The sequence below is a fragment of the Peromyscus leucopus genome, chromosome 15, assembly GCF_004664715.2.
Source record: "Peromyscus leucopus breed LL Stock chromosome 15, UCI_PerLeu_2.1, whole genome shotgun sequence".
NCBI classification, from domain to species: domain Eukaryota; kingdom Metazoa; phylum Chordata; class Mammalia; order Rodentia; family Cricetidae; genus Peromyscus; species Peromyscus leucopus.
In genome coordinates, this window is record NC_051076.1 from 6,626,700 (window position 1) to 6,653,239 (window position 26,540).

The following is a 26,540-nucleotide window of genomic DNA, read 5'->3' on the forward strand; positions in this document are numbered from 1 at the left end:
TCATTAAACCCAAATTCCTAATTTTGTGGGTAGATTCTTTTTTCAATTAGTGGTTTTAAATGAAAGGATATATGCACATTGTAAAAAGAACCTTAGTAATTTAATTACAAGTAAGAGCGTCTCTGCTGAACAGCATCTGTGTGGTGCTCCTTGTGCTGCCTGCCAATCAAACTATAAACAATGTTTTATTATGTTGGCTTTCAGGATGCTGTTCAGTTTTAGAGATGTTAATATGAAAAAATATGCATCATAATTTATGACATGGGGTATATAATTTTTCACTTATTGTACGGTTTTCAGAATTTAATTTTGGTATTTATAATTCTCAAATATAAGAAGTACAATTAGAGAATCATTCTAAATCCACTGTTATGCATGCTGGCTGCAGGGCGGCTACAGTTTTAAGTTTGGGATAGACTTGAAGGAAGTAAATTCATCATGCAGATTTCTGGGAGACTCTGTAAGAGGAAGCAGCCTGCAGAAAGGCCTGAGATTCGAACATGTCTGGCAATGTATAGTAACAGCAAGAAGCTCAAATAGCCAAGGAGTGGGAGAAGAAGCATTAGGCAATGAGGTCTGAGGGAAGAAGCAGGTCAAACACTGTACAACTTCCATGTTTAAATGGGCCATCACTTGATCTCAGCTACAAGTTGAGATCTAGATTTCAAAAAGATCACTCTGGATATTAGATTGGAAATGCACACTACAAGACTGTCTTAGTCACTGTTCTACTGCTGTGAAGAGACACCATGACCAAGGCAACTCTTACAAAACAAAGCATTTAATTGGGGGCTTGCTCAGAGTTTCAGAGAGTTAGTCCATGATCACAGCAGAGAGCAGACAGACATGGCCTGGAGCTGGAGCTGAGAGCTCTATGTTGTGATCCACAGGCAGAGTGAGACACTGGGCCTAGGGTCCCTCCAGTGACACGCCTCCTCAAGGTTACACCTCCTCCACCAAAGCACATAAATAAATGAGCCTACTGGGGTGGCGTGGGACATTCTCATTTAAACTACAAGGGCGAAGGTGAAACCCAGGTGAGCCATGAAGAACAGTTATCTAGAAAAAGGCTAGAGGCGATGGTGGCTGGTGTCAGAGTGAAAAGAAACAGCCAGACTCAAGATGCATATTTGAGTTTAGAGTCAAAAGGATTCCCTGACTGAATGGATATGAGATGTGGGAGAGGAACCAAGGAAGACTCTAAGACTTCTTTTGTTCCCCCTCATGTGTATGTGTGTATGCATGTATGTGGACACGTATGTGTAAGGGTGCATGTGTGTGCATGTGGAGGCCTAAAGTTGATGTCAGAGGTCTTTCTCAATCACTCTCCAACTTGTTCACTGAGGCAGGGTCTTTCACCAGAACCCACAGTGCAATGATATCATAAATCAGGCCAGCCAGCTTGCACTGTGGACCCCATCTCCCTCTTCTTGGTGAGCTGCCACACCTGGCTTTTACCCATGTGCTGGGGAGTCTCAACTCTAGTCCAAACGCTTGAATGGCAAAGGCTACCACTGGCCATTTCCCAGCATCTCTGAGGTTTCTTCCCTGGAAACTGGAAGGGTGGGCACTGCACTGACAGCAGGCGGGAGGATGACATGTAGGTATTCAGGGAAGGCCACAGTTGGGTGGCGGAGATGACTACTGGTGTACTAGTGCAGCTATGCCAGCCACCAGATAGAGTCATCCAAAATTAATACCTTGTCTTTGTCTGGAATCTGCCACCCTAAGTAAAGCAGTTGGATCCTAGAGGTTTTAAGAGTAATGACACATTGCTCTTCAAATTGGATGCAAGGACTTGTGTGTTAATTTCCCTATAACCTCACTGATTTTTTTTTTTTTTTTTTTTTTTGGTTTTTCAAGACAGGGTTTCCCTGTGTAGTTTTGGTGCCTGTCCTGTGTGGTGGTAATCTAATTGTACTGAAATGTGATTTTGATTGTATGTTAATAAATAAAGTTGCCCGGGGGTCAGAGCTATTAGAGCCATAGCAAGAGTGTGGCGGTGGTGGTACACGCCTTTAATCCCATAGATATCTGTGTGTTCAGGGATATAGCCAGCATTGGAGACATATGCCTTTAAGACCTAGGGGGCTGTACATTCAGACAGTGACGAGGCAGTCACGTGTTTGGGTTTACAACCAATGAGAAGGCAGAACAAAATACTTTAAATAGACGAACAGACAGGAAATAGAGCTCTTTCGGGAAGCTGGGACACCGCAGGAGGAAGGGTGAGATTTTAGCTCTGAGCTCTGACCTCTCGGCTTTCTCTTTTGCATTGTTTCTGTGTTTCTTATTTAATAAGACGGTTGGTTACATCTATAGTCCTGGATCTCGCTCTGCAGACCAGGCTGCCTCTGCCTCCTGAGTGTTGGGATTAAAGGCGTGCGTCACCACCACCTGGCTAACCTCACTGATTTTTAAAAACTCTTTTGGTTATATTTAATAATACCGGGCGGTGGTGGCGCATGCCTGTAATCCCAGCACTCGGGAGGCAGAGCCAGGCGGATTTCTGTGAGTTTGAGGCCAGCCTGGGTTACCGAGTTAGTTCCAGGAAAAGGCGCAAAGCTACACAGGGAAAGCCTGTCTCGAAAAACCAAAAAAAAAAAAAAAAAAAAAAAAAAAAAACCAAAAAAACCCAAAAAATACATTAATTATTTAGTAATTTAGCAATACAATTACTAAATACAATACTCTGTTTTAAGATCAAAGCCATCATCTCTGAGTTTTGGAACCTTACTAACTTGACTGGCCTATCATTTCTTTTCGTTAGCTAAACAAGACCTAAAGTGAATAAGTCAAACGCTAAGATCTATATGCTTTTGCTAAGTAGCAGGAGTTTTTTTTTGGCTTTTTGAGACAGGGTCTCTCTATGAAACCCTGACTATCTGGAACTTGCAATGTAGACTATAGACTAGGCTGTGTAGATTGCTATATTGATCCATTTGCCTCTGCCTCCTAAGTCATGGGATTAAAGGCATGTGCCACCATACACTGCCTACATATTTATTTTAAAGTATTAAGTATTTCTTTCTAAATGAGTTCTCCTTCAAAACAGCAACAACAAAAACTAAAATTAAATTCTTGGCCAAGCTATCAAATAAAATGTCTTCTCCAAAGAAGCCAATGCTCTAATCAAACCAGACATGAAAGCAATGCCTGGAGCTAGAGATGGACCTTGGTGGAGAGTGCCTCTGGCCTGCCTTCCATCTCCAGCAATGCCTCAGTGTGGTGATATTTTGTTTGTAATTTAACAAATAAAGCTTACCTGAAGGTCAGAGTGGGGAGCTAAGCCACTAGTTAGCCATAGAGACCAGGCAGTGGTGGCACACACCTTTAATCCCAGCCCTTGGGATCTCACACCTTTAATCCCAGCACTAGGGAGGTGGAGACAGGAAGTGATATGGCTGGACGGAGGGAGGAATATAAGGTGGGAGGAGACAGGAGCTCAGCTCCCTCTCAGTCTCAGGATTCCTAGAGGTAAGAAGTCTTTCTAGTGGCTGGCCTCTCTGCTTCTCTGATCTTTCAGCTTTCACCCTGATATCTGACTCCAGGTTTTTATTATTAAGACCAATTAGGATTTGTGCTATACCTCAGCCTTCACTATCGCTCATGCCATTATGCTTAAAGTTTCAGTTTTACTCAAGATTTAAACAATTAAAATGTAAGCTAATTCTGAACAAAAGGATCATCATCTCTAACACAATGTCCCATTTTGGAATAAAGCAGACCTTTATTTATATCAAGTACAGGGGTTATTTTTGCTTTTATTCTTGTGAACATTCTACTCAGCAATTAAAATTTAATCATGTTACCAGGTGTGGTGGCACGTATATTTAATCCCAGCACTCCAGAGGCAGAGGCAAAAACTATATGACTTTATAACTTCCAGACATCTTACCCTTTTGGGGGCTTAGTTTCCCTTGTAATTTCTTCATATTATAAAAGAGAAAAGAGGTCTAACTCCATCAGTTTATATTACACACACACACACACACACACACACACACACACACGCTGCATTTTGAAACTTTGATTCTAATCGGAAATATCTCACCCTTGTTTAAATTAAAAAAAAAAAATAACCAAATGAATGAAAAACCTAAGCTAAAACAGCTGTTCTTTGTCCTCAAAGGTGCCTTACTGCCCGACAATGAAGCGGTCAGGCTATGGCTGACAGAGCCTCTTCCTGTGTGTATAGTAAGCATTCACTTACTACCTAAATAAACTATACAACTAAATTCACTACCTAAATAAAATATACAACACTTGCTAGGCATGGGAAAAACAAACAAACAAACAAACAAACACAAAAAATTTAAAAACAAATAAAAAATTATAGGTGCAATACACCTAAGTTATCAAGAAAAACATTCAGAAATACTACAAAGATTAATGATTTTGGAAAAATTTTTGTTTCTATTGATCTATGTCTATTTAGTCCCTGTGAGTACATTTATCCTTGATGCTTATTCTTCATAGCACTGTTACTCAAGAGTGTCAGGCAACTTAATAATCACAGTGCCATGGAACACTAGTTTTAGAAATCTTTATCATCATTGAAAATAACTACTTTAAATGAATATTCATTTCTTATAAACATGAACCATGTCATGCTGGGTGTACACCTTTAATCCCAGCACTAGGAAGGCAGAGGCAGGTGGATCTCTGTGAGTTCGAGGCCAGCCTGGTCTGCAGAGCGAGATCCAGGACAGGCACCAAAACTACACAGAGAAATCCTGTCTTAAAAAACAACAACAACAACAAAACAAAACAAAAAAACATGAAACATGTCAATATTTCCACTGTCTGGTTAAGTTAAATATTACAACACTCAAAGTGTCCTGAGGTAGTTCTGTTAGACACACACTGAGTTACAATACTGACCTGTAATGAACATGAGTGACTGTTGGTTTCCTGTATCCAAGGATCCAGGTCTGAATATCTATTGGTTCAGCTTTGGGATAAGCTATGGTTGTGTCTATTATCCATTGGAGGCCTCTTGATTTGCATTCTGAAAATAAAAGAAGAATGGCTTGAGTCGGGTGAGGTTTTCTGTACCTGCAGTGCAGAACTCACTAAGCAGCTGGAGCTCCCTAATGTGCCTTTGCTTTGAGATAAAAGGTGGATTTGTTCCTGCTGTTCTACAGTGCACTCAGCAAACAATTAAGGCGCTCTTACTATAAAGCAGATTACTTCAAAACAAATAATAGAACACTATTATTTATTCAACATACCTCATTCAACTCTTAAGTAAATTATGCACTAGCAAGGTCTTACATATTATCACTCCTACACAAAACAGTCTACAAAAGGTCAGAAGGTAAAGCATACATCATAAAAATGAAAAGCGGACTTCAAAACCAAATCAATAAATGTAAACAAAAGTCATGATTTATAATGTCAATCTTAGGGGACATTAACAAATACAGAAAAATGGAAATGAAATCAAGCATTTTAGACATACATTATTATTGGTTACTCTTCTTATTTGAGGAAAAAAAGTTTCCTCAATTTTAGCAAGAGTTATGTAAAAACTAAGTCCTTCAGAAAGAATGATCAGTAGCCACAGTTGGGAGAGGAGATGGGAAAGTTCTGTTTCATCTGGTCCTTCACACACTGTTTGTTCTCATCAATGAAAACAAAGCTGAGCAAGAAAGGAGGGATTCTCGCAGAGAGCACTGGCTCTCAGGGTTTTAAAATGCAATTATCTGTTCTATTAGTGAAGTATTAGAGCATCTTCCAGCCTAAGTCTAAATCATATTACGAGTCAGTAATATATTACTTTTCCTTCTTAGAAATTAAAACCAGCTGTAAATCCTTAAGATTTTAGAGCAACATTCTGAAGGAGGGATAATTTGTAAGAATGAACAGTTTTTCTCTGAGCACGGTGACACATGCCTGTAACGCCAGCATAGGAGACTGCCAGGGCAGGAGGGTGAGCCGGTCAAGGCTAACTGGGTTACAGAATTTTGCCTCAAAAACCAAATCAAACCAAAGCAAAGCCAAAACCAATCCAAACAAAATGAACAAACGGACAGAGAAGGAAGGGTAGAGGGAGATGTGTCAGGGCAAATGTGGTAAAAATTCAGAGTACAGTTGGCAGCTCATGGACAGTCACTATAAATTCTTTGAACTTAATGTTTAGAAAGTTTCATGATGAAGGAAATATAAAAAGCCCAGCAGAGTTCAGTTCAGGGTAAGTTATCATATAATAAACCAGCAGAAGATCCAGATACTTTTAAGGTAATCAGGCAGAAAAGAATTCTGAATTAAGGTGCATACATTAAATAAAGGTAGGGTTTATGTTCGCAGAGGATAAAATACTAATGAATATGAACACCAAAGAAAACCATGGAAAATAACAAAACAAGAAAATAGTGAAATACTTTTCAGGTATTCTGATGACTTAAAAATTAAATATACTAACTAAGGATAAATAAACTCCTTTCTTATAAATAGAAATTGTGGCTGTCTAAAAGAGGAGTCTCCTTTTTCATTACTAGGCAACTGTTAACACAAGTGTCTTTCCTTTGAGATCTCGACCACCACTGGGCACTGCCTGTGGATTGTGCAAACAGCAGTCTTTTCAATGGGACCAACCCTGTTGGGAAGACCTTTGCTTCCAGCTTTTTTGGCCTGCCTGACATTGTCACACTGTCTCTCCAGCAGCGAAGCTACTCTGAACTTTCCTTTTCTATTAAAAGACTCTTTCAATTTGCCTTTTTAATAGATGATGAAAGATTAAGAAAGCTGACTGCCAAGTAGCTGGTTGACAAAAGCAAAGGAAAGGAGAAATGCAGTGCAATTTCATGGGCATTATCTCTACATCTGCTCTGTACAGAATCTGAAATGTTTCTGCCAATCATTTCAACATTTATTTAAATAATACTAAAAGAATTAAAAAATGCTACTAAAGAAACTGGCCTTGTGAGTCTCTTTGAACTGTTTATCGAAAGCTTTTGTAGTAGAAGTGGCTTGGATGAAGCTGCTCTTGCTTACTGCAAAAACAGCTTCTGTGAGATTTCACAGCTCGCTGGCCTGTTCCCAGGGAGCTGCATCACTGAGTGCTGCTTACTCTTTCTTGGCTATTAAACCAGTATGTGTTCATTATTTTAAAACTCTGGAGAATGAGCCACACTGTTACAGCTCATGGGACAATCCTGTCACTCATTTCCTGCTGTCTGACACTTTAGTCTGGAGCTCACATTATTTTCACAAGACTTGTATGCTCCCCCTACCCCCACCCAACATAGAATAAGTACTTTGCCAGGCAATCCAAACTGTCCATATGCACCATTTGTGTGGCTATGTTATATGGACATGTGGGAATTTGCTTACCCATTCTCCCTCTGGCTGGTTTATTATAAATAAACCTGTGACAAGTCTTCATTACCTATATTCAGATTATAATTATTTTTTTGACACAAAGTCTCACTTTGCAACCTAGGCTGACCTAGAATTTACTATGTAGCTTAGACTAGCCTAGAATTCAAGGCGATCTTCCTCCTTCTCCTCAGACTCACCAGTGCTGGAACTACCCGGCATGAGCCTGACTTAGATCGTTTCCTTTTGATAATTATGTAGTAGGATGACTGAATCATTTATTAATACCTTCAGGGTCTTAAATACTGACAAGTTACATTAACTTTGTTGTCTATTAAAAGCAAACAAAACCTTCTAAATTTAGTAACTAAAAAGTAACTTGCATCATTAGTAGTAGAAATCATCCTGTGTAACAACAGGCAGGCAGGAAAGACATCTTTGACTACACACTTGTAATTATTTTAGTGCCTTATTATGAGCATCAACTACTTTAAAGAGAAATATAAAGAGATTATAACTTCATCCTGTCCCGACTGTTAATTCTAATTGTCAAAAGTTATTTAAAAAGAATTGGTCCAGGCATGGTGGTGCAGGATTTTAATCCTAGCACTCAAAAGGCAGAAGTAGGTGGATCTCTGTATCTGAGACCAGCCTGGTCTACAGAGTTTCAAGATAGCTCAAGAGGCCCTGTCTCAAAAACCAACCAAACAAACAAAAACCCAAAACAAAAACAAAAAAAAAAAAAAGTTGGAACTCCAGAAAAAACACTTCAGTTAAACAAGGCAAGAAACGCTAAGATACCTACCTAACCCTCTAGCGTCTCCTCCTGCTGGGCTTCCATTTTCCTGCCGCGCTACAAGTGCATTCAGTATAATGTTTGTTGCCCCAAACCTTGGCAAAGTGACATGTGTAAGAAATGGCAAGTTATTTTTCTTGGCAAATGCCTGGCTTGTTTCTCTCCTCTTCCTGAGAAAGCCCCCTTCAGGAAACAAAACAATCCATTTTCGATCTCTGCTCCTATAATTATGTTCTAGGTGCTTCTTGAGAACCAGTAACTGTTGGTCACGATAGGATCTTCCCTAGAAGATACACACACATAATAAGGACAGGTACAGTTGAAATTAAAACACCTCAAGATTAAACAGAAACAACTACTTCAAAACTGAAACCCAACCATAGGATAGAACAGTCGTTTCTCCCAGTTATTTCTCTTTTTGATTGTAGTGGTAAAGGGGAAGGGACTACTCAAAGTTATAAAACAGAACTTCTTTCTAGAGAAAAAGCAACTCACCAGTTTGGAGGCCATATAGTAAACGTCTACTTTTTGCCAACTACAGTCTCAACACCAGACACGGGAGTAAACAGGAGATCACATGGAAAAGTGCTGAGTGTGGAGTGTCATGTTTTAGGAAGAAAGAAGAAGAAGAAGGATAGAAAGGATCGGGAGAAGCAAGGGAGCTGGTGCAAACAGGAAACTAACAGGGAATAAGAGGGAATAGCCACACAAAGACGAAAGGCAGGATACTCCAAGAGACAGAGGCTCAAGGTGGGAACACGCTTGATATGTTGGGGCTTGGTGTGGGGGCACACATCTTTAATCCCAGCACTGGCAGGCAGAGGCAGATGGCTCTCTATGAGTTCAAGACTATCCTGGTTTACCTAGTGAGTTTTAAACCAGGACTACATGAGACTATGCCTTAAAAACAAACAAGGAAGAGCAGTGCCCTAGCCAACGTGGAGGAGACCACAGTGGTGGGTGACCAAATCAGGAGACCACACAGAAAGGTGTCATGCATGGCAGTGGGTTTTACTGCTTTTTGTTTTTAATTTTAAAAAAGTGTGTGGGGGGGGGAGGGGGAGGGGGAGGGGGAGAGGGAGAGAGAGCGAGAGAGCGCTTATGTATACAGAGAGAGAGAGAGAGAGAGAGAGCGCGCGAGCGCAGCGCTTATGTATACCACTTGCCTACAAATGCTCAGGGAGGCTGGAGGGTGTTGGATCTCCAGCAACTGGAATTACAGGTGGTTGTGAGCTGCCTGATTTGAGTTCTGGGAACCAGTCCAGGTCCTCTGCAACAGCAGTAAGGTCTCTCTCTTCCTTGCTCAACTTTCTCTCCAACCACCAGTGATAAGCTTTAAATGCAGAATCACCGGAGTTTTGAGCAAGCAAATGTCATCATCTTACTGATATTACAAGTAAGCCCAACTCTTATTTATACAGCAGCCAAGTTATACTGGTTTGTGTGGTTAAAAAAAAGACCACTGGAGGTAGGTTGGGGAACTACTTCAATAGCCAACAGAGAGAGCCTGACCACATTAGGTAAGTTATAGTGTACTCATGAGGAAATCCCTGGAAGCAGACAGCAGGACAGTGAGAGAAGAGAAAGAATGGCCTGGAGGCTGAAAACCAACAGTCAGACAAATCTGCGGGAAGGAAGGCTCCAACCTCCAACCAGTATCAGAAGGCTCCTCCTTCTCAGTGTGGTCCAGCAGGCATAGATACAAAGTTCCTACAGCAGCGAGTAAATGTATCACAAATTCAAAGACAGAGACTCTTAAAACTGGCTTATTGAATTAAGATTATAATTAAAATAGCTTTTATATTTTCAATACTGTGTACATATAAAAAACTTTTATATATACATATATATTTACTATTCTTACAAGGTTTTGTTAAAAGTGGCCTAGTAGCAAAGTCCCAAGCAAAAAAGAAAATTAACAACTTTTTTTCTTTTGAGGGAGGGTTTCATATGTCCCAGGCTGGCCTTGAATTCCCTTCCACCTCTATCTCTAAGTGCTGGAATCACACACATGCATCTACACATTTCACTACACTAACACCTTTTCTATACCATTCATTCCCATGTTATAGAATTTTTACTACTAACCTCCTAGGGGAAAATGTTGCTCTTTTAGAAATTAATTTTCAGTTACTCTGAAATAGTCCTTATGGATTTAAAACTTTGCCATTCAATGGAAAGATTTTGAGGACATACTTACTGGTTTTTATACCCTCAGAGCACACTGCAACCTCAGACTTTGATGTTTGAGGCTCACCGTTAACATCAATTGTTACATACTCTTTAGTCAGTCACTTCCTCAGACCTCACGGTGTAAGGGGATTGGCTAGATTTCCACCGGACCCTCCATAGGCTGCTGAGCTCTCTGGTGCTTATTTCTGTGCTTTCTACTTACTCCTGGCTTATGTCTTAATTTCTGGTTCCTCAGAACAGCATTTATTTTATCTATCAGGTATTCATTAAGTACTTATGTGCACAGGACCATATAATCAAAAGTAAAGTTGTTAAGTACACAAACACCAAGGAACATGACCTTGCTATCCATAGACATGCTTCCATATGCTATTTCCCTGCTTTGGAAGACATGAGTGTGCGATGCTAGTGTGGATGAGGAGAACACTGCAATGCATAGCATGCTGCCTGGGGAAGAGGTCAGAACTCTCTGGCCTACATCAAACTATTCTTTGAGCTCACAACCCTTCCACTTCACCTCCATTCATTCAATACATATGCCAAATAGTGTATTTTCCTCTAGACATTTCCTAGATTACAGAAATCTGATGGACTCACTTGTCTTACTATGAGTTCCCTCAACACTTCCTACTACTACTACTACTACTACTACTACTACTACTACTACTACTATTATTATATTTACTTATTAATAATCTCCAGCCAGGTGGTGGTGGCACATGCCTTTCTTTAATCCTAGCACTCAGGAGGCAGAGGCAGGTCTGGTCTACAGAGTGAGTTCCAGGACAGCCAAAGCTGTTACACAGAGAAACCCAGTATTGAAAAAAAAAATCTCGCTACTGATAGTTCAGATATCTCAGGTACCACACAACAGGGTTGCTGTGGAATAATTCACTGTACACTGTAAAGATTTGTCACTCGAATTGGTTTAATAAAATGCTGACTGGCCAGTTGCCAGGCAGGAAGTATAGGCGGGTTGACCAAACTAAGAATGCTGGGAAGAGGAAGGGTGGAGTCAGGAGTTGCCAGCCAGATGCAGAGGAAGCAGGATAAGAATGCTGGACTGAGAAAAGGTACCAAGCCACTCATGGCTAAACATAGATAAGAATTATGGGTTAATTTAAGTCAGTAATAAGCCTGAGCTAATGGCTGAGTATTTATACGTAATATTAAGTCTCTGAGTCAATTATTTGGGAAATGGCTGCAGGGTATTTGGGAATTGCTGGCCAGACACAGAAACTTCTGCCTACACAGGGTATCTATCACCGATAACAGTAATAGCAGAAGTCAGATAATGACAGTTGTTCATGGAAAATGCTGGTGGAAGCAGTAGGCACTGTTCTGAATGCTTTACATGTTTAACTTCACTTAACCATCACGGCTATTTGAGGGAGACTGTCTATTGTTTTCATGTGAACAATTAGCTAAAAATCTGAAGAGCAGGGGAGTGGCAGGTGCTTGATCATGCATATCCAAATGAAACTGAAATAAATGTTTACAGAATGAAGACTCAGAGGAAGAGCCCCAAGGACCTGAGAACAGGATCCACTTAACCCAACTAATTTGTCATGTTGCTTTGTCAGTTCCAATGACTGAACACTGAAAGAGCAAGGTCATCACTCACCTGTCTTATAAAGAAGTCCCCATGAATCAGAGAAACAATTCCAAAGTTTGTGTACTTGAAAATATGATCCATCAGCCACATCATCTGAGCAACAACCTGAAATATTTTAATGCAAGAAATGACTAATTCAGTGTTGGAGATAAGAAATTTGCTACAGCCGGGTGGCAGCGGCACACGCCTTTAATCCCAGCACTCGGGAGGCAGAGCCAGGCAGATCTCTGTGAGTTCAAGGCCAGCCTGGGCTACCGAGTGAGGTCCAGGAAAGGTGCAGAGCTACACAGAGAAACCCTGTCTCAAAAAAAAAAAAAACCAAGGCAATATAAAGGTCCAAAAGAAACATAGCTCCTGCCTTTATTTTTCAGTGAAATAACTATCACCTTTACTAGACTGAATTGCTTAAAAAAGTAAAAAGCATATGTGTGTGTGTGTGTGCTGTGTGTGTGTGTGTGTGTGTGTGTGTGTGACACACACACACATAAAGCATAGGAACTGAGGAGACGGCTCAGTTCATAAAGTACCTGCCATATGTGGTGGTCTGAATAAGAACGGCCTCCATAGGCTCATATATTTGAATGCTTAGTCATCAGGGAGTGGAACTGTTTGAAAGGATTAGAAGAATTAAGAGGTGTGGCCTTGTTGGAGGAAGTGTGTCACTAGGGGTGGGCTTTGAGGTTTCAAAAGCCCATGCCAGGCCTAGTGTCTCTCTGCTCATGGTTCAGGATACAACTCTCAGCTACAGCTACAGCACCTGCCTGCATGCCACCATGCTCCACCCCAATGATGATAATGGACCAAGCCTCTGAAAGTGTAAGCAAGTCCCCAGTTAAATGCTCTCTTATAAAAGTTGCCTTGGTTGTGGTGTCTCTTTACAGCAACGACTAAGACTCCATGCAAGCATGAAGACTTGGTTCTTAAGCACTTATGTAAAAGTCAAGTGTGGAGGGTGTTTGTGCAGATAAGAGGATCCCTGGGGCTGGGCTGGCCAAATGTGTGAACTCCAGGTTCAGTGAGAGACCCTGTCTCACAAAGTAAAGTGGAGGGTACATGAAGAAGATAGTTCATATCAACCTCTTCTTTCTCTCTCTCTCTCTCTCTCTCTCTCTCTCTCTCTCTCTCTCTCTCTCTCTCTCTCTCTCTCTCTCCCTGCCTTCTGTGTGTGGTGCACACACACACATGTACACGTGTGGAGGTCAGAGGACAATTTTTAGGTGTCAGTTCTCTCCTCCTGTCATGTGGGTTCTGGGGATTGAACTCAGGTCATCAGGGGTGGTGGGCTGAAAGAAAATGGCCCCCCTAAAGGGAGTGGCACCATTAGGAGGTGTGGCCTTGTTGGAGTGGGTGTGGTCTTCTTGGAGGAAGTGTATCACTGTGGGGGTGGTCTTTGAGATCTCCTATGCTCAAGCTACACTCAATGGACATATAGTTGCTTCTGCTGCCTGTAGATCAAAACAGCTCTTAGCTCCTTCTCCAGCACCGTGTCTGCCAGCATGCCGCCTCTAAACTATAAGCCAGCCCCTATTAAATATTTTCCTTTATAAAGCCTGCCATGGTCATAGTGTCTCTTCACAGCAACAGAACCCTGCTAAGATTTCAGGTCTACAGCAAATGTCTTTACTCATTGAACCATCTCATCAGCCCCAAAGAGGTATTTTTAAACTGGTATACAATTTGACAAGAGCCTTCTACCTTTGAATGAATATGAAGTAATCAATCAAATAAATATTTCTTGACAATATAAACTAATATTGACTCATGCTTATAAAGCAAGAGGAAATAAATTAAAAACCATAAGAGTAGAAAAATGAGGGCTGGAGAGATGGCTCAGTGGTTAGGAGCACTGGCTGTTCTTCCAGGGGACCGGGGTTCAATTCCTAGCACCCACATGGCAGCTCACAACTGGGATCTGACACCTTTATGCAGACATATATACAGGCAAAACACCAATGCACAGAAATAAAAATAAATAAATTATTTACACAGGGAAACCCTGTCTTGGAAAACCAAAAAAAAAAAAAAAAAAAAAAAAAGAGTAGAAAAATGATATCTTATGAAATTAGTTTTAAAATGTGTCTAGAATTCAAATTATTTGATAATATCAGAGAATTATACAAAATTACTCAGGGCATGCTAGAGATGGCTCAGTGGTTAAGAGTACTTGCTGCTCTTGTAGAGTACCCTATTGGATTCCCAGCCCCCTCATCAGATGACTCATGGCTATCAGTCACTCTAGCTTCAGGGGATCAAACACCCTCTTCTGGCATCCACAGACACCCATACACATGTGACATACATTCACACAAACACATAATGTGCAAATAAAACAAATGTAAAACATTACTTAGGACAGGCAATTAAATCTAAACAAATTAATTCATATCTTACAAAAGCAAACAAACCAACCTTTCTTTGGTCCACATGACTACCTAACTTTAAGTTAATATTCAGTTATCATTCTCAACAAAGTGGCATTAGAACACAGGCATATTTTATACTGATCATTTGAGTCATTCTTTGAGACTTATGACCACTTATGCACATTATAAGCTTTCAAAATAATTGTTATAAATGTAATTACCATCATCAGTGAGACTAAAAAATGTTGGCTAATTGGATATTTGCCTTTAAATAGGGTTCCCCCCACCCACAATTTTACACTATGAATTTAAGGGACAAACAATACATTTTACTGTAGGAACAAATACATCAACTCAGGAGCAGTTTTTCTTTAACAATTTGAGATTCTGATTATAAGGAAGGATTAAATTTATTTCACATCCCAGCAAGGTTACACCCCTGCTTTTCAGATAAGAAAAACAGATTATGCAATAACTAAACATACTTTCTTTTAATTTCACCTCATTTTCTGACTTTATCTGGTGATTCAAAACTCTTTAAACCTTATGCAGATTCCTACCTTACCTCAGGTTTTGCCAAAACCATTTCACTAGAGGCAGCCTAACTAAATTCTACCTAACGCTGAAGGCCAAGAAAATGTGCTCTCTTCTCTGCAGTGTCCTGTGTCCACCAGGCACATGGTGAGTTCACCCTCAAACACAGGCTTTCATTCTGCAATTACACATTGTTACGATCTCATCTCTCACCTGGGAATGGACTGCTGGCTCTTGGAGAGAGAGATGGAGTCTTTACTTCTTAGTTGTTTTGTTTTGTTTTTTGAGACAGCATCCCTCTACATAAACCTGGCTGCCCTGGAACTCACTTGGCAGCCCAGGCTGGCCTCAGACTCATCACAGAGATCCACCTGCCTCTGCCTCCCTAGTGCTGGGGGACTAAAGGCGCGTACCACCACAACTGTCGAGTCTTTACTTTTTATAGTCACTCATCATGACTATTAAGCAATCAACGAACATCTATTATTTGGTTTACTTAGTTTAGGGTCAAATACAAACTCCAATAATTTATACACTATTAATTTAGTTTTCTAGGAATATAACTTCTTTAACATCTCAGGTAATAATTCTTTTTTTTTTTTTTTTTTTTGGTTTTTCGAGACAGGGTTTCTCTGTGTAGCTTTGCGCCTTTCCTGGGACTCACTTGGTAGCCCAGGCTGGCCTCGAACTCACAGAGATCCGCCTGGCTCTGCCTCCCGAGTGCTGGGATTAAAGGCGTGCGCCACCACCGCCCGGCGTAATAATTCTTTTAATGATAAAGTCCAAACATATTTTAAATATATTTGGTTTATTTATTATTTTTAATTATTAATATAAGTAATATGAAATCAATAGTTCAAACACTGGTTTATCAACACTAGATACTATCCTAATTATTTTTAAAAATATTTTAAAGTCTTTAAATTCCCTTCCTGGGGTGACTGAAAACTATATTTTTTCATATTAAATCTATATTTTTTGTTTTAAACAACAATGAGACACTTGAATCAATGCTTCTAAGTTCATCCCTGCAGGCTATCTGCCTGAGGCACCAGAGATGCTTACCGGTCCTTTGTCCTGTAGGCACATCATCAATGTACACACATCTCCAGTTGCCTGGTGGTTCACCAACATCACTGCTTCATCATTAGAGATTGCTTTAATATCTTCCCCCCATTCCATCACTGTAAGAATATAACATTTCAAAGTGTCATTTTCAAGATTTTCATGTGACTAGAAACCTTTTATTAGGAAAAATGGTAGACATTAATGATGTCTTTTGAAAGTTTGGAACTAGGTTTATTTCCTATAAAAGTCACAATGTTGAAAACATCTTAAGAGTCCCAAAATATCCATTAGAATATAAAATGATAATATTTTTATTTATCCTACATTATCCAAATAGTTAAAATTATAGGTATAGAAGATGTTTATTACAACTTAGATTTTCACCAGCAGAAAAATAGGTAAGAAAATTATGATAAGCCCACAGTGTTGGCGCACACCTTTAGTCCCAGCACTTGGGAGGCAGAGGCAGGTGGATCTCTGTGAGTTGAAAGCCACTCTGCTTCCATCCAGGACAGCCAGAGCTTCGCAGAGAAACCTTGCCTTGAAAAAAAAAAAGAAAAGAAAGGAAGATAGGAAGAAAAGAAAAAGAAAAAGAAAGAAGTAGAAAAAAGAAAGAAAATAGAAAAGAAAATTATGATAAGATAAACATTCATGGAAAAAATTCAGAGTACTTTTACCTAAAAATCCTCCTAAGCATACTACCAACTTTTATTATGGTGCATCCATTTTAGCTGCTCTGTAAGGTCTCTCACTCAGAACCTGCATCTCTAAGGCAGGTGGCAGAAACTAAGACGTGTCATTCTTGTGGCTGGTCATGGAATCACGAGTCTTCCCCACCTCTCTCTGGCCTTCCTTGTCTGGGAGACAATAAGGCCCTTCAGAAGAAGTCTTGGCACATATCTAGGGGAAGGAATGTGCAGACAAACCTCGCCAGGTTTTACTATCCATCTGGTATGCAATAAAGTCTCTTTGGAGTCACAAAAGGACTCGGCTCTGACGGCTGGACATGGGGATGTTCTCAGAGGGCTCTATGCTCTTTCCTCCAGACCTTGCCCTGTGTCTCTTCTCATCTGCACCCTTTTTAATATCCTCTATAATAAACTGGCAAATATGTTTTCCTTAGTTCTGTGAGTCTCTTGAGCAAATTAACTGACCCCGAAGACAGTTGTGGGACTCTAATTTAGAGAAACCAGTCAGAGACACAGGTTATGTGACAGGGGCCTGTGGGGGTAGGCAATCTTGGGGATTAACTGATCCCTTGACCCATAAGATTTGACGCTATCTCCAAGTAAAGGGCATTGGAACTTGAATTAGGGAACACCTAGCTGGCTTCCATCGAAGATTGCTTTCTTGTTTAGTGTATGAAAGGAAAAAAAAAAAAAAAAACACCCATCAGGCATTAAAGATGATTAGTGTTAAAAGAATACAGTAGGAAAAACTAAGCTGGAGATGTTTTCTATGGCTCTGGAAATGGATCCCAGGCTTTCTGTATGTTAGGGAGTACTTTATCACTGAGCTACATCCCCCAGTTCCTTGAGTTTCAGGAACAAAATTGCGTATTACTTAACACATTGAATTCCAGACTTACTAACACCAGTTATCATTGGATGATTCCTAGACTCTTTCATTTTTTACTGTACCAGAAACTATCTGAATATTTCAAAACTATATATTTTCATTTTTAAGGAAGAAAAATTAGTTTAAAACATCTGGGTGGAAAACCACTGCATCAAAAACTACTTGTATATTCCAAGGAAGATTGTGGGTTCACAGAAAGAAATGCAACTGAGCATCAGTTTTTAAGCATCAGGACTGTACAGAGAAGCTTCTACGCTCCTCAAATGCTTGCTGTAAACTGCCAGGGACTGAGTGCTCACTTCACCCTATCTCCATCCCAGGACCTCACCCTGCAGCGGGTCACAGTCTCTGGATGACACAGGGTGAGGAGGTCTGAGGCATTCCCTCTCTTTTTCTCACCCCTTACTGTTACCCCAGTACACTAGAGCTTCTTATAGTATGAGGGGCTTCTTCATATGGGTTCATTTGAGGAAAGGGGGCTATTGATTTTTTTCTCCTATTGAAACCAGTCAAGCAAGGCATCTTTCCTTTTATATTAGCAAACTTAAAACTCTACACTAAAGACATTTCCAACATATACCAAGAGTAAACATATACTAAGCTGTGGTACTCACTGAACTAAGATGTTACAATTATTCTATCAGATGCTATCATACATATAAAAATAGCCTAGTGTCTATGATTAAATGTTTTTATTTAAAAACTTTAAATTAATGCTCTATAGAAGCTTCATCATGAGATGATGCCATTCGTCCCTTAGGGAGAGAGGCAGAACCCCAGAGAGCCCAGCCTCTTGCAGACTGCAGTAGCACTCTAGTTCCCAACTCAACCCAGGTGACATGTTCACTTTACTGATAGTCAATAGCTGATACAATGCTGGGGGAAGTAGATGTGGGTGCATGTTATTTGTATGGATGTGTACACTTAAGTGCACATGTGTGTGCATGTCTGGTGTGTGTGATCAAGGAAGACACGCGCGCACGCGAGCACATACATGCACACATTCATTGGGTGTCATCCTTGATCATTTCCTACTTTAACTACTGAGGTAAGGTCTCTCCCTGAATCTGGAGCTCTCTAATTCCAGCTAGTCTAACTAGCCATCTTGTCCCAGGCACTCCTTTGCTTGCTGAGTTCTGGGATTACTGGAGCAATTACATCTGTCTGGCTTTTTATATGGATTCTAGAGATCTTAACTCTAGTTCTCCTGCTTGATCAGGAAGTGCTTTATCCACTGAACCATCTCCCCAGCTTGGTACTCTTTAAAAGAAAAGACACTCTCATGTGGTGGTCTGAGTAAGAATGGCCCCCATAGGCGCATATATTTGAATGCTTAGTCTGTGGTGGTATTGTGTTCCCCAAATATATTGTGCACCCTAGTAAACTTATCTGGGGTCAGAGAACAGAACAGTCACTAGATAGACATAGAAGCCAGAAAATGGTGGCACACACACCTTTAATCCTAACATTCTGGAAGTAGAGATCCATCTGGATCTCTGGAAGTTCAAAGCCACACTGGAAACAGGCACAGTGACACACGCCTTTAATCCCAGGAAGTGATGACAGGAAGCAGAAAGGTATATAAGGTGTGAGGACCAGGAACTGGAGTTTTTTTTTTTTTTTTTTTTTTTTTTTTTTTTTTTTTTTTTTTTTTTTAAAGCTTTTAGACTTTTAGCAGCAGTACAGCTGAGATCCATTTGGATGAGGACTCAGAGGCTTCTAGTTTCTTGGGAATGCAGACCCAGACTACCATAGCCTCTAATTTTTATTTTAAATTTTTCTAGCATCCACCAATAATTTAATTTTATTATAAACCTGCTACTCTGAGATCTAAAACCTAAAACAGGTCCCTAAGAAACAATTTGAAAAGCACTAGCAGACAGAAAAACAAAAAAATCAAATCAAACAAAACAAAACAAAACAAAACACCTACAGGCACAAAATGAAAGATAAAGAAATGAACGTCACAAGGCTAGCAGTGCAAGCCAGTCAATCTCAGCAGCAGGGAGGCTGAGAAAAGATGGACTGACTCTCCAAGTTCCAGCCCAGCCTGGGCTACACAGTGAAACCCTGTATAAGAGAAATTTGGTTTTGTGGTATAAACCTGTAGTCAAGGGGCTGGAGAGATGGCTCAGCAGTTAAGAGCACTGGCTGCTCTTCCAGAGGACCCAGGTTTAACTCTCAGCACCCACATGGCAGTTCACAACTGTCTGTAACTCCAGTTCCAGGGGATCTCACACCTTCACACCAATGCACATAAAACAGATTTAACTAAATTATTAAAACAAACAAACCTGAAGTCAAGCCCTTGGGAAGTGGATTCAGGAGGATCAGGATCACCTTCTACTACACACTGAGTAAATGGCTAGCCTGGGGTACAGGTAACCTCTCAGGGTTATAATTACTATCTCTTGTGGACAGAAGGATCATCTGCTTAGACATGAGGCAGAAATCCGTGAGCTGGGCCCCTGTGGAGTGTTAGCCTGTCAGGTCTACAGAGTCCCAAGCTATAGACTCAGAAACTCTCAGCCCGATTTGTCATCAGCCACATCATTTCTATCCAGTGCCAGCTGTACTGGTACTGGGGTGCTGAATCAGTGACCCAGAGTCTCCGGAGGGCCTCCAACATTTTGGTGAGTTCAGTACAGCCAGGGGAAGGCAAGGGGATGACAGACTGGAGTGGTCCCATGAGGCAACCAACTGGGTGGCAGAGTCAGCAATTGTGCTCACTGCTGGTAGAGGACTCTGAAGGATTGATGGATTGAACATAGACAGCCGCTCTGTGGCTGGCAGCAGTGGGACTGTGGAAAACAAGACAGGCTGTTGTGTGGGATATAACGCTGCAGGGGTCTCACCTTGCTCCTCCTTCAGGTCAACTCTGGCAGCCAGGACTTTTCTGGCTTTGAGGTCTAGGTATGGCTCTGTTTTGAAGTGTTTTCTAGCTCCTAGGCTGTCCACAGCTGTATTCCTGGTTATGAAGACCCAGGGTACAGGGCTGGAAATGCCCAAAAGTTTCTATCTGGACTGTAGCTCAGTTCAGGTGTCCTCCCGCCAATTCTTTAAGAATACACTATGGTGGTTAAGAGCACTGGCTGCTCTCGCAGAGGACCAGCTCCCACACCAGGCAGCTCACAACCATTTGTATCTCCAGTTTCAGGGAATCTGGCATTCTCTTCTGGCTTCCACAGGCACCTGCACACATGTGGTGCATACACAGGCAAGCAAACATGAGCATGCACAAAGTCATTTTGTTTTGTATAATGATGTTTCAGCCAATCATGGGTCATATATATGATGGAAGGTCAGTGGTTCTCAACCTGTGGGTCACAACCCCTTTGGCAAACTTCTTTCTCCAAAAATATTTACATTACGATTCCCAGCATCCACATGGCAGCTCACAACTGTAACTGTCTGTAACTATAGTTCTAGGGGACCTGACACCCTTACACAGGCAAAACACCAATGCACATAGTTTTTTATTTTTGAGTTTTTTAAAAACTTAATAAATAACACATGAATGTCAGTAATTTTTTTTTGGGGGGGGGTCTGTGCAACTTTGGAGCCTTTCCTGGAACTCACTCTCTAGCCCAGGCTAGCCTCAAACTCACAGAGATCCGCCTGGCTCTGCCTCCCGAGTGCTGGGATTAAAGGCGTGCGCCACCACCGCCCGGCTTGAATGTCAATAAAATTTTTAAAAATTTCAAAAAAAAGTTTCCATCAATAAGCAACCTATAATTATTATTAGAAATTTAAGATTTTTATAAAAATTAAAAGAGACTAATGACAAAGGAAGGCTTCTGAGCAAACAGGTAGGAATGGAGTCTAGACAAAGGAACTGGCTCTGACAGAAGAGATATTTCACACTACAGCAGCCCAAAGTGAAGGACAGCCAAAACAAGGACAGGGCTGGGAGCAGGCATGAAAGTTCTCAATGTTAATTTATCAACTACGGAAAGCCACAGATAAAAGAAACAATAGGAGAGATGAAATGAAGGTGGTAGGTATAAGGGAGAATAGAATTTCCGAATCAGACAAGTTAGGTAAGCCCATGAAAACTAAAGAGCAGAAAGCAAGATGTGAGCAGTCACAACAGCTAATACCCAAGAGATCCTAAGAAATTCATAGTTGGGGTTAATGCAGTTTCTGGTTTGAGGCTTTGGCCACATTCCCAAAATTTGAAATATAGGAAAGGAAAAGAACATAGTAAGAATATGACCACATAAAGAACAAAGCATGGTGGTGCAGGCCTTTAAATCCAGCACCCAGGAGGCAGAGATGGAGCTCTGTGAGTTCAAGGCCACCCTAATCTGCATATCAAGCTCCAGGCCAGGACTAAATGAAAAACTATGTTCTAATACATATTAGCAAAATTTTCCTATTTGGAACAGCTTCCATCCATATTCTCTCAACATCTAAAACAGTCCTAAAAGACATACAAGTCACATATTAATCTTATTTACACCTAAGGATCAGACACAATATTCCTACAGTTAATAGCATAAATAAGCATCACAAATCTGACTAAAAGGTCTATTGACCTCTCAAACCAAAGCAAAGTTGCTCATGTAATTAGACTACTAACCATTTAACTAAAGCTTAAGTATGCTGTGTGCTTAGGGTATAACAGGCCTCATTCAAAAACCAACTCCAACCCTTTGAACTCTACCACCCCACTGAGTATGTTATTTAACCTCCTCATTGCTCGGTTTATAATGGAGATAATGTGACTTCTTCTCAGAATTCTTCTCAATAATAAGTAAGAAGCCAATGTAAGCACTTGCTAAAAGGCTGAGCATACCAAGCACTCAATCACAGTAGGTTTCTTCTCTCACTGGAACTATTACCAGTCATTTACCATTGAAGTTACTCACCTAACTGCAGATGGAAGAAAAGTCTGAACAGAAGACTACCAGTTCCTAACATATCAGAGAGTAGTGCAGAGAGCAAACTATAAACTGAAGAAACATGTCTTTTCAAGACTAATTCTACGAGGATGAAGAATGTATGAATACGACAGGGACAAGCGAGACTAAGGAGATCACATAACTAAAACTACCACAGGCATACCACTGCACAAACCTAGAGCCCATGGGATATGTACGAGGACCTCAAAGACAAGACGTGTAAAGGCCCCTGTAAACTGTAAAACAGTGAGTATATGAACAGGTTCTGTAGGAAGTTACCCCTCTTTCTCCTGTCCAGGTTAATTCCATGCTACCTTACATGGCTTAATATGTGATTAAGTCAAGGGTCTTAAAGAAGGGTTTATCCTGAACCAATCTACAATCCATAGCCCCAGAGAGGCTAAATAACAAAGAGTGCCCAAAGAGGGATGCATGGATTCCCCTGAGAAGGGGAAATAGAAGCGATTTCCTAGGTAAACTGGGGGTGGGGTGGGGGATGGGAACTTAAGGGTTGGGCAGGCTGGGTGAGGAGGTGGGTTGGGGACAGCCAGAAGGTGAGAGTAACGGAAGAGACATCTTGATGGGGGTGGGGGGGAGATTTCAGGGTTAGGGAGAAACCTGGTGCCAGGGAAACTCCTAGGAAACCACAAGGATGTTCCCAGCTAAGATTCCTAGCGATAGTGGAGAAGGTGCCTGAACTGGCTATCTCCTGTAATCAGATTGGTGACTACCCTAATTGTCATAACAGAACCTTCATCCAGTAACTGACAGAAGCAGATGTAGAGATCCACAGTCAAGCACTGTGCCGAGCTCCAGAAGTCTCCTAAAAAAAAGGAGGAGGTATTGTATGAGCCAGAAGGATCAAGGTTATGACAAAGGAACCCACAGAGACAGCTGACCTGAGCTTGTGGGAGCACATGGACTCTGGACCAACAATTAGGGTGTCTGCATGGGAACAACCTAGACCTTCTTCTGCATGTGACAGTTGTATAGTTTGGTCTGTTGGTAAGGCTCTTAGCAGGGAGATCAGGACCTGACCCTGGCACTTAGCTGGCTTTTGGGAACCTGTTCTCCATGCTGGATTACTTTGCCCAGCCTTGATGCAGGGTGAGGAGGTCAATCCTATCTTAACTTGATGTACCATCATGCTTTGTTCAAGCCCATGGGAGGCCTGTCCCTTTCTGAATGGAGACAGAGGAGGAATACATGGGGAGGAGGGTAAATGGTGGGGACGAGAGGAGAGGAGGGGAGGGGAAACTGTGGTTGGTATGTAAAATAAATGAAAAAAAGTTTATTAAATAAAATTAAATTAAAAGAAGGGTTTATGGGGCTGGAGAGATGGCTCAGTGGTTAAGAGCACTGGCTGCTCTTCCAGAGGTTGTGGGTTCAATTCCCAGCACCCACATGGCAGCTCACAGCTGTCTGTTATTTCAGTTCTGAGGACCCTATGCCTCGCATAAACATACATGCAAGCAAAACACCAGTGCACACAAAATAAAAGTAAATAAATCATTTTTTAAAAAAGGGGTTTATTCTGGATTATCCAGATAGACTTAAATCCAGTTACACTTGTCATTTTAAGAAATAAGAAATCAAGCTGGACATGATAGCACATGCCTTTAATCCCAGCACTTGGAGGCAGAGGCAGGAGGATTTCTGTGAGTTTGAGGTCAGCCTGGTCTATAAAGCGAGTTCCAAGACAGCCAGGACTCTGTTACACAGAGAAACCCTGTCGGGGGTGGAGGGGGGAGAAAAGAACTAAGAAAGCAGGGTGTGGTGGTGCACACCTTTAAATCCCAGCACTGGGGAGCCAGAGGCCGGTGGATCTATGAGTTAGAGACCAGCCAGGTCCATGTAGAGAGACTCTGTCTCAAAAAGCAAAAACAAAACAAAAATATCCTTTAAAAAAAGAGAAGAAGAATGAGGAGAGGGCTAGGGAGATACTTTAGTGAGTAAAGTGCTTGCCTCACAGCACAAACCTGAATTTGATCCCTAGAAGCCACATAAAAATACCAGTAGGTTGATACATGCTTGTAAACCCCATGCTGGGGAGGTGGAGAAAACAAGGTTCCTGGGCCTTGTTGGCCAGCTTGTCTATCCTAAATGATGAGCTCTTGCCAGTAAGAGACCCTGAAGCAGGGTGGGGGGCAGTGTCTAAAGAACAATACACACACACACACACACACACACACACACACACACACACACACACATGCAACCACAATATGTGAGCCTACACACATGCATTTAAAGGAAGAGAGAGAGAGAGAGAAGACAGACAGACAGACAAGAGGAGATGACAATGTAACACTGAAAGAAGAGGGTGGGCGCAGGAATAGCCCAAGAATGCAGCTGAAAGCTGAAGAAGACAAGAGATCTGGGGTAGGAAGTGGAGGAGCATTTGCAGTATTTGGCCATGCTGACCTTTATTTGAACTTCTGCTCTCCACAACTTCGAGAGAATAAATGTCTGTTGTTTCACAGTTCTGCAGCAATGGATTAGAGCAGTCACAGGAAACTGATAGAATTAGTGAAACAAGGTGTGAGTGCTCAGCTGTTTCTGCTGCCATACCTCTCCTCTATCATGGACTCTAAGTGTAGCAGGAATCTTAGAGGGTCTTATTAATAAAATCAAACCTGAGGCCAGTTATTGGGGTGAATGCTAGAAGATCAGAGAGACAGAACAAGCCACAGCTACCTCACTTTGCCAATTCCTCAGCTGATCCTGTTTACTCAGACTGGATGCCTCATCCAGAATGAATCTCAGCTCATCTGCTGCTTGAAAGCCTGAAAGCTTAACCAGCCAAATGCTTCTAGTTCCTGGTCTTCACGCCTTATATACCTTTCTGCTATCTGCCATCACTCCCTGGGATTAAAGGCTCACTTCTTGGGATTAAAGGCGTGTGTCACCATGCCTGGCTGTTTTCAAGGTGGCCTTGAACTCACAGAGATCCAGAGGGATTTCTGCCTCTGGAATGCTAGGATTAAAGGCGTGTGCCTATCTTCTATGTTTAATACTGTGGCTGTCCTGTTCTCTGACCCCAGATAAGTTTATTAGCGTGCACAATATTTTGGGGAACACAACCACCACATTTCCCCTTTTTTGTCTAAAATTTAAAAAAGCTTATAACTAATACAAGAAAAATTATATCAATAAGTATATACAATATACACAGTCAAGATTACATTAACGATGTCTAGCCCATTAACATTTGACAGATTTAGATAAAAACTCCATTATATATATTAACAATGTCCAGTCCAGTAACATTTGATAAACTCAGACAAAAAGAAAATTTCATTACTTATCCTATTTAAAACAAGAAGTTCCTTTTTAAAAGTATATTCAATAATTGACCTTTTTATCTTATCATATCCATATTCTCTCTTTTTCTTTTCATAATAGATTCAATAATCTACCTTTTGTCATTTTTATATCTTCCCCTTTTTCTTTTTAGAGTAGATTCAATTATCTACCCATTTATCTTATTTCTCTATCTTTTTTCTCAGAGTAGACTCAATGATCTACCTCATATCTATATTCTCTTTTAACTCTGCAATTGGCTCTGTGTTCCTTATTTAATAAGACTGTTCATCTACATCTAAGCCTCTGAAATCGTAAGCCCATAAACGATTTCTTTTATAAGATGCCTTGGTCTTGGTGTTTTGTCACAGCAATAGAAAAGTAACTAAGACAAAGCATATCTGTGAATCTCCACTAATAAAGCAGAGCTGGCAAGCCTGAAGATACTACATAGGTACTTACCTAACATTTAAAAAATATTTCTGCAGAATTTTTATTGGCAAAACTTAAAATATAAACATAACTGAACCCCAAGTCTTTGTGATTCAATTCCACTAATGAGAAGAATTGAATTCTTCTTTCTTGGGCAAGAACATTGTACTTAATTATACTTTAAAGTGTTTTTGAATTATCAGATTGATTACGGATGTTCAGCTGTAAAATTTCTTAGCTGGAGGGGGCTTAAAAAACAGTGAGCTGGATTTACTCTTTTGACACTGTATTGTTCTTTAGACACTGCCCCCCACCCTGCTTCAGGGTCTCTTACTGGCAAGAGCTCATCATTTAGGATAGTAAATTTTAGACCACGGGCCACAGTCTTCCAACCCCAGCTCTCAGGTAAAAGAAAGAACCACAAATCTCTG

General features: G+C 40.9%; 1 protein-coding gene across 3 annotated transcripts in view; it reads right to left on the minus strand.

Annotated features, from left to right (window-relative positions):
• Lpgat1 (lysophosphatidylglycerol acyltransferase 1) overlaps positions 1 to 26,540 on the minus strand; it is a 55,895-nt gene that overhangs the window by 11,367 nt on the left and 17,988 nt on the right. For all 3 annotated transcript variants that reach the window (XM_028882852.2, XM_028882851.2, XM_028882853.2), the window contains exons 3-6: positions 15,890 to 16,008; positions 11,937 to 12,032; positions 8,129 to 8,402; positions 4,885 to 5,011 (exon numbers count right to left, since the gene is read on the minus strand). In XM_028882852.2, coding sequence (XP_028738685.1) covers positions 4,885 to 5,011; positions 8,129 to 8,402; positions 11,937 to 12,032; positions 15,890 to 16,008 — 616 coding nt within the window. The remainder of the gene's footprint in view (positions 1 to 4,884; positions 5,012 to 8,128; positions 8,403 to 11,936; positions 12,033 to 15,889; positions 16,009 to 26,540) is intronic.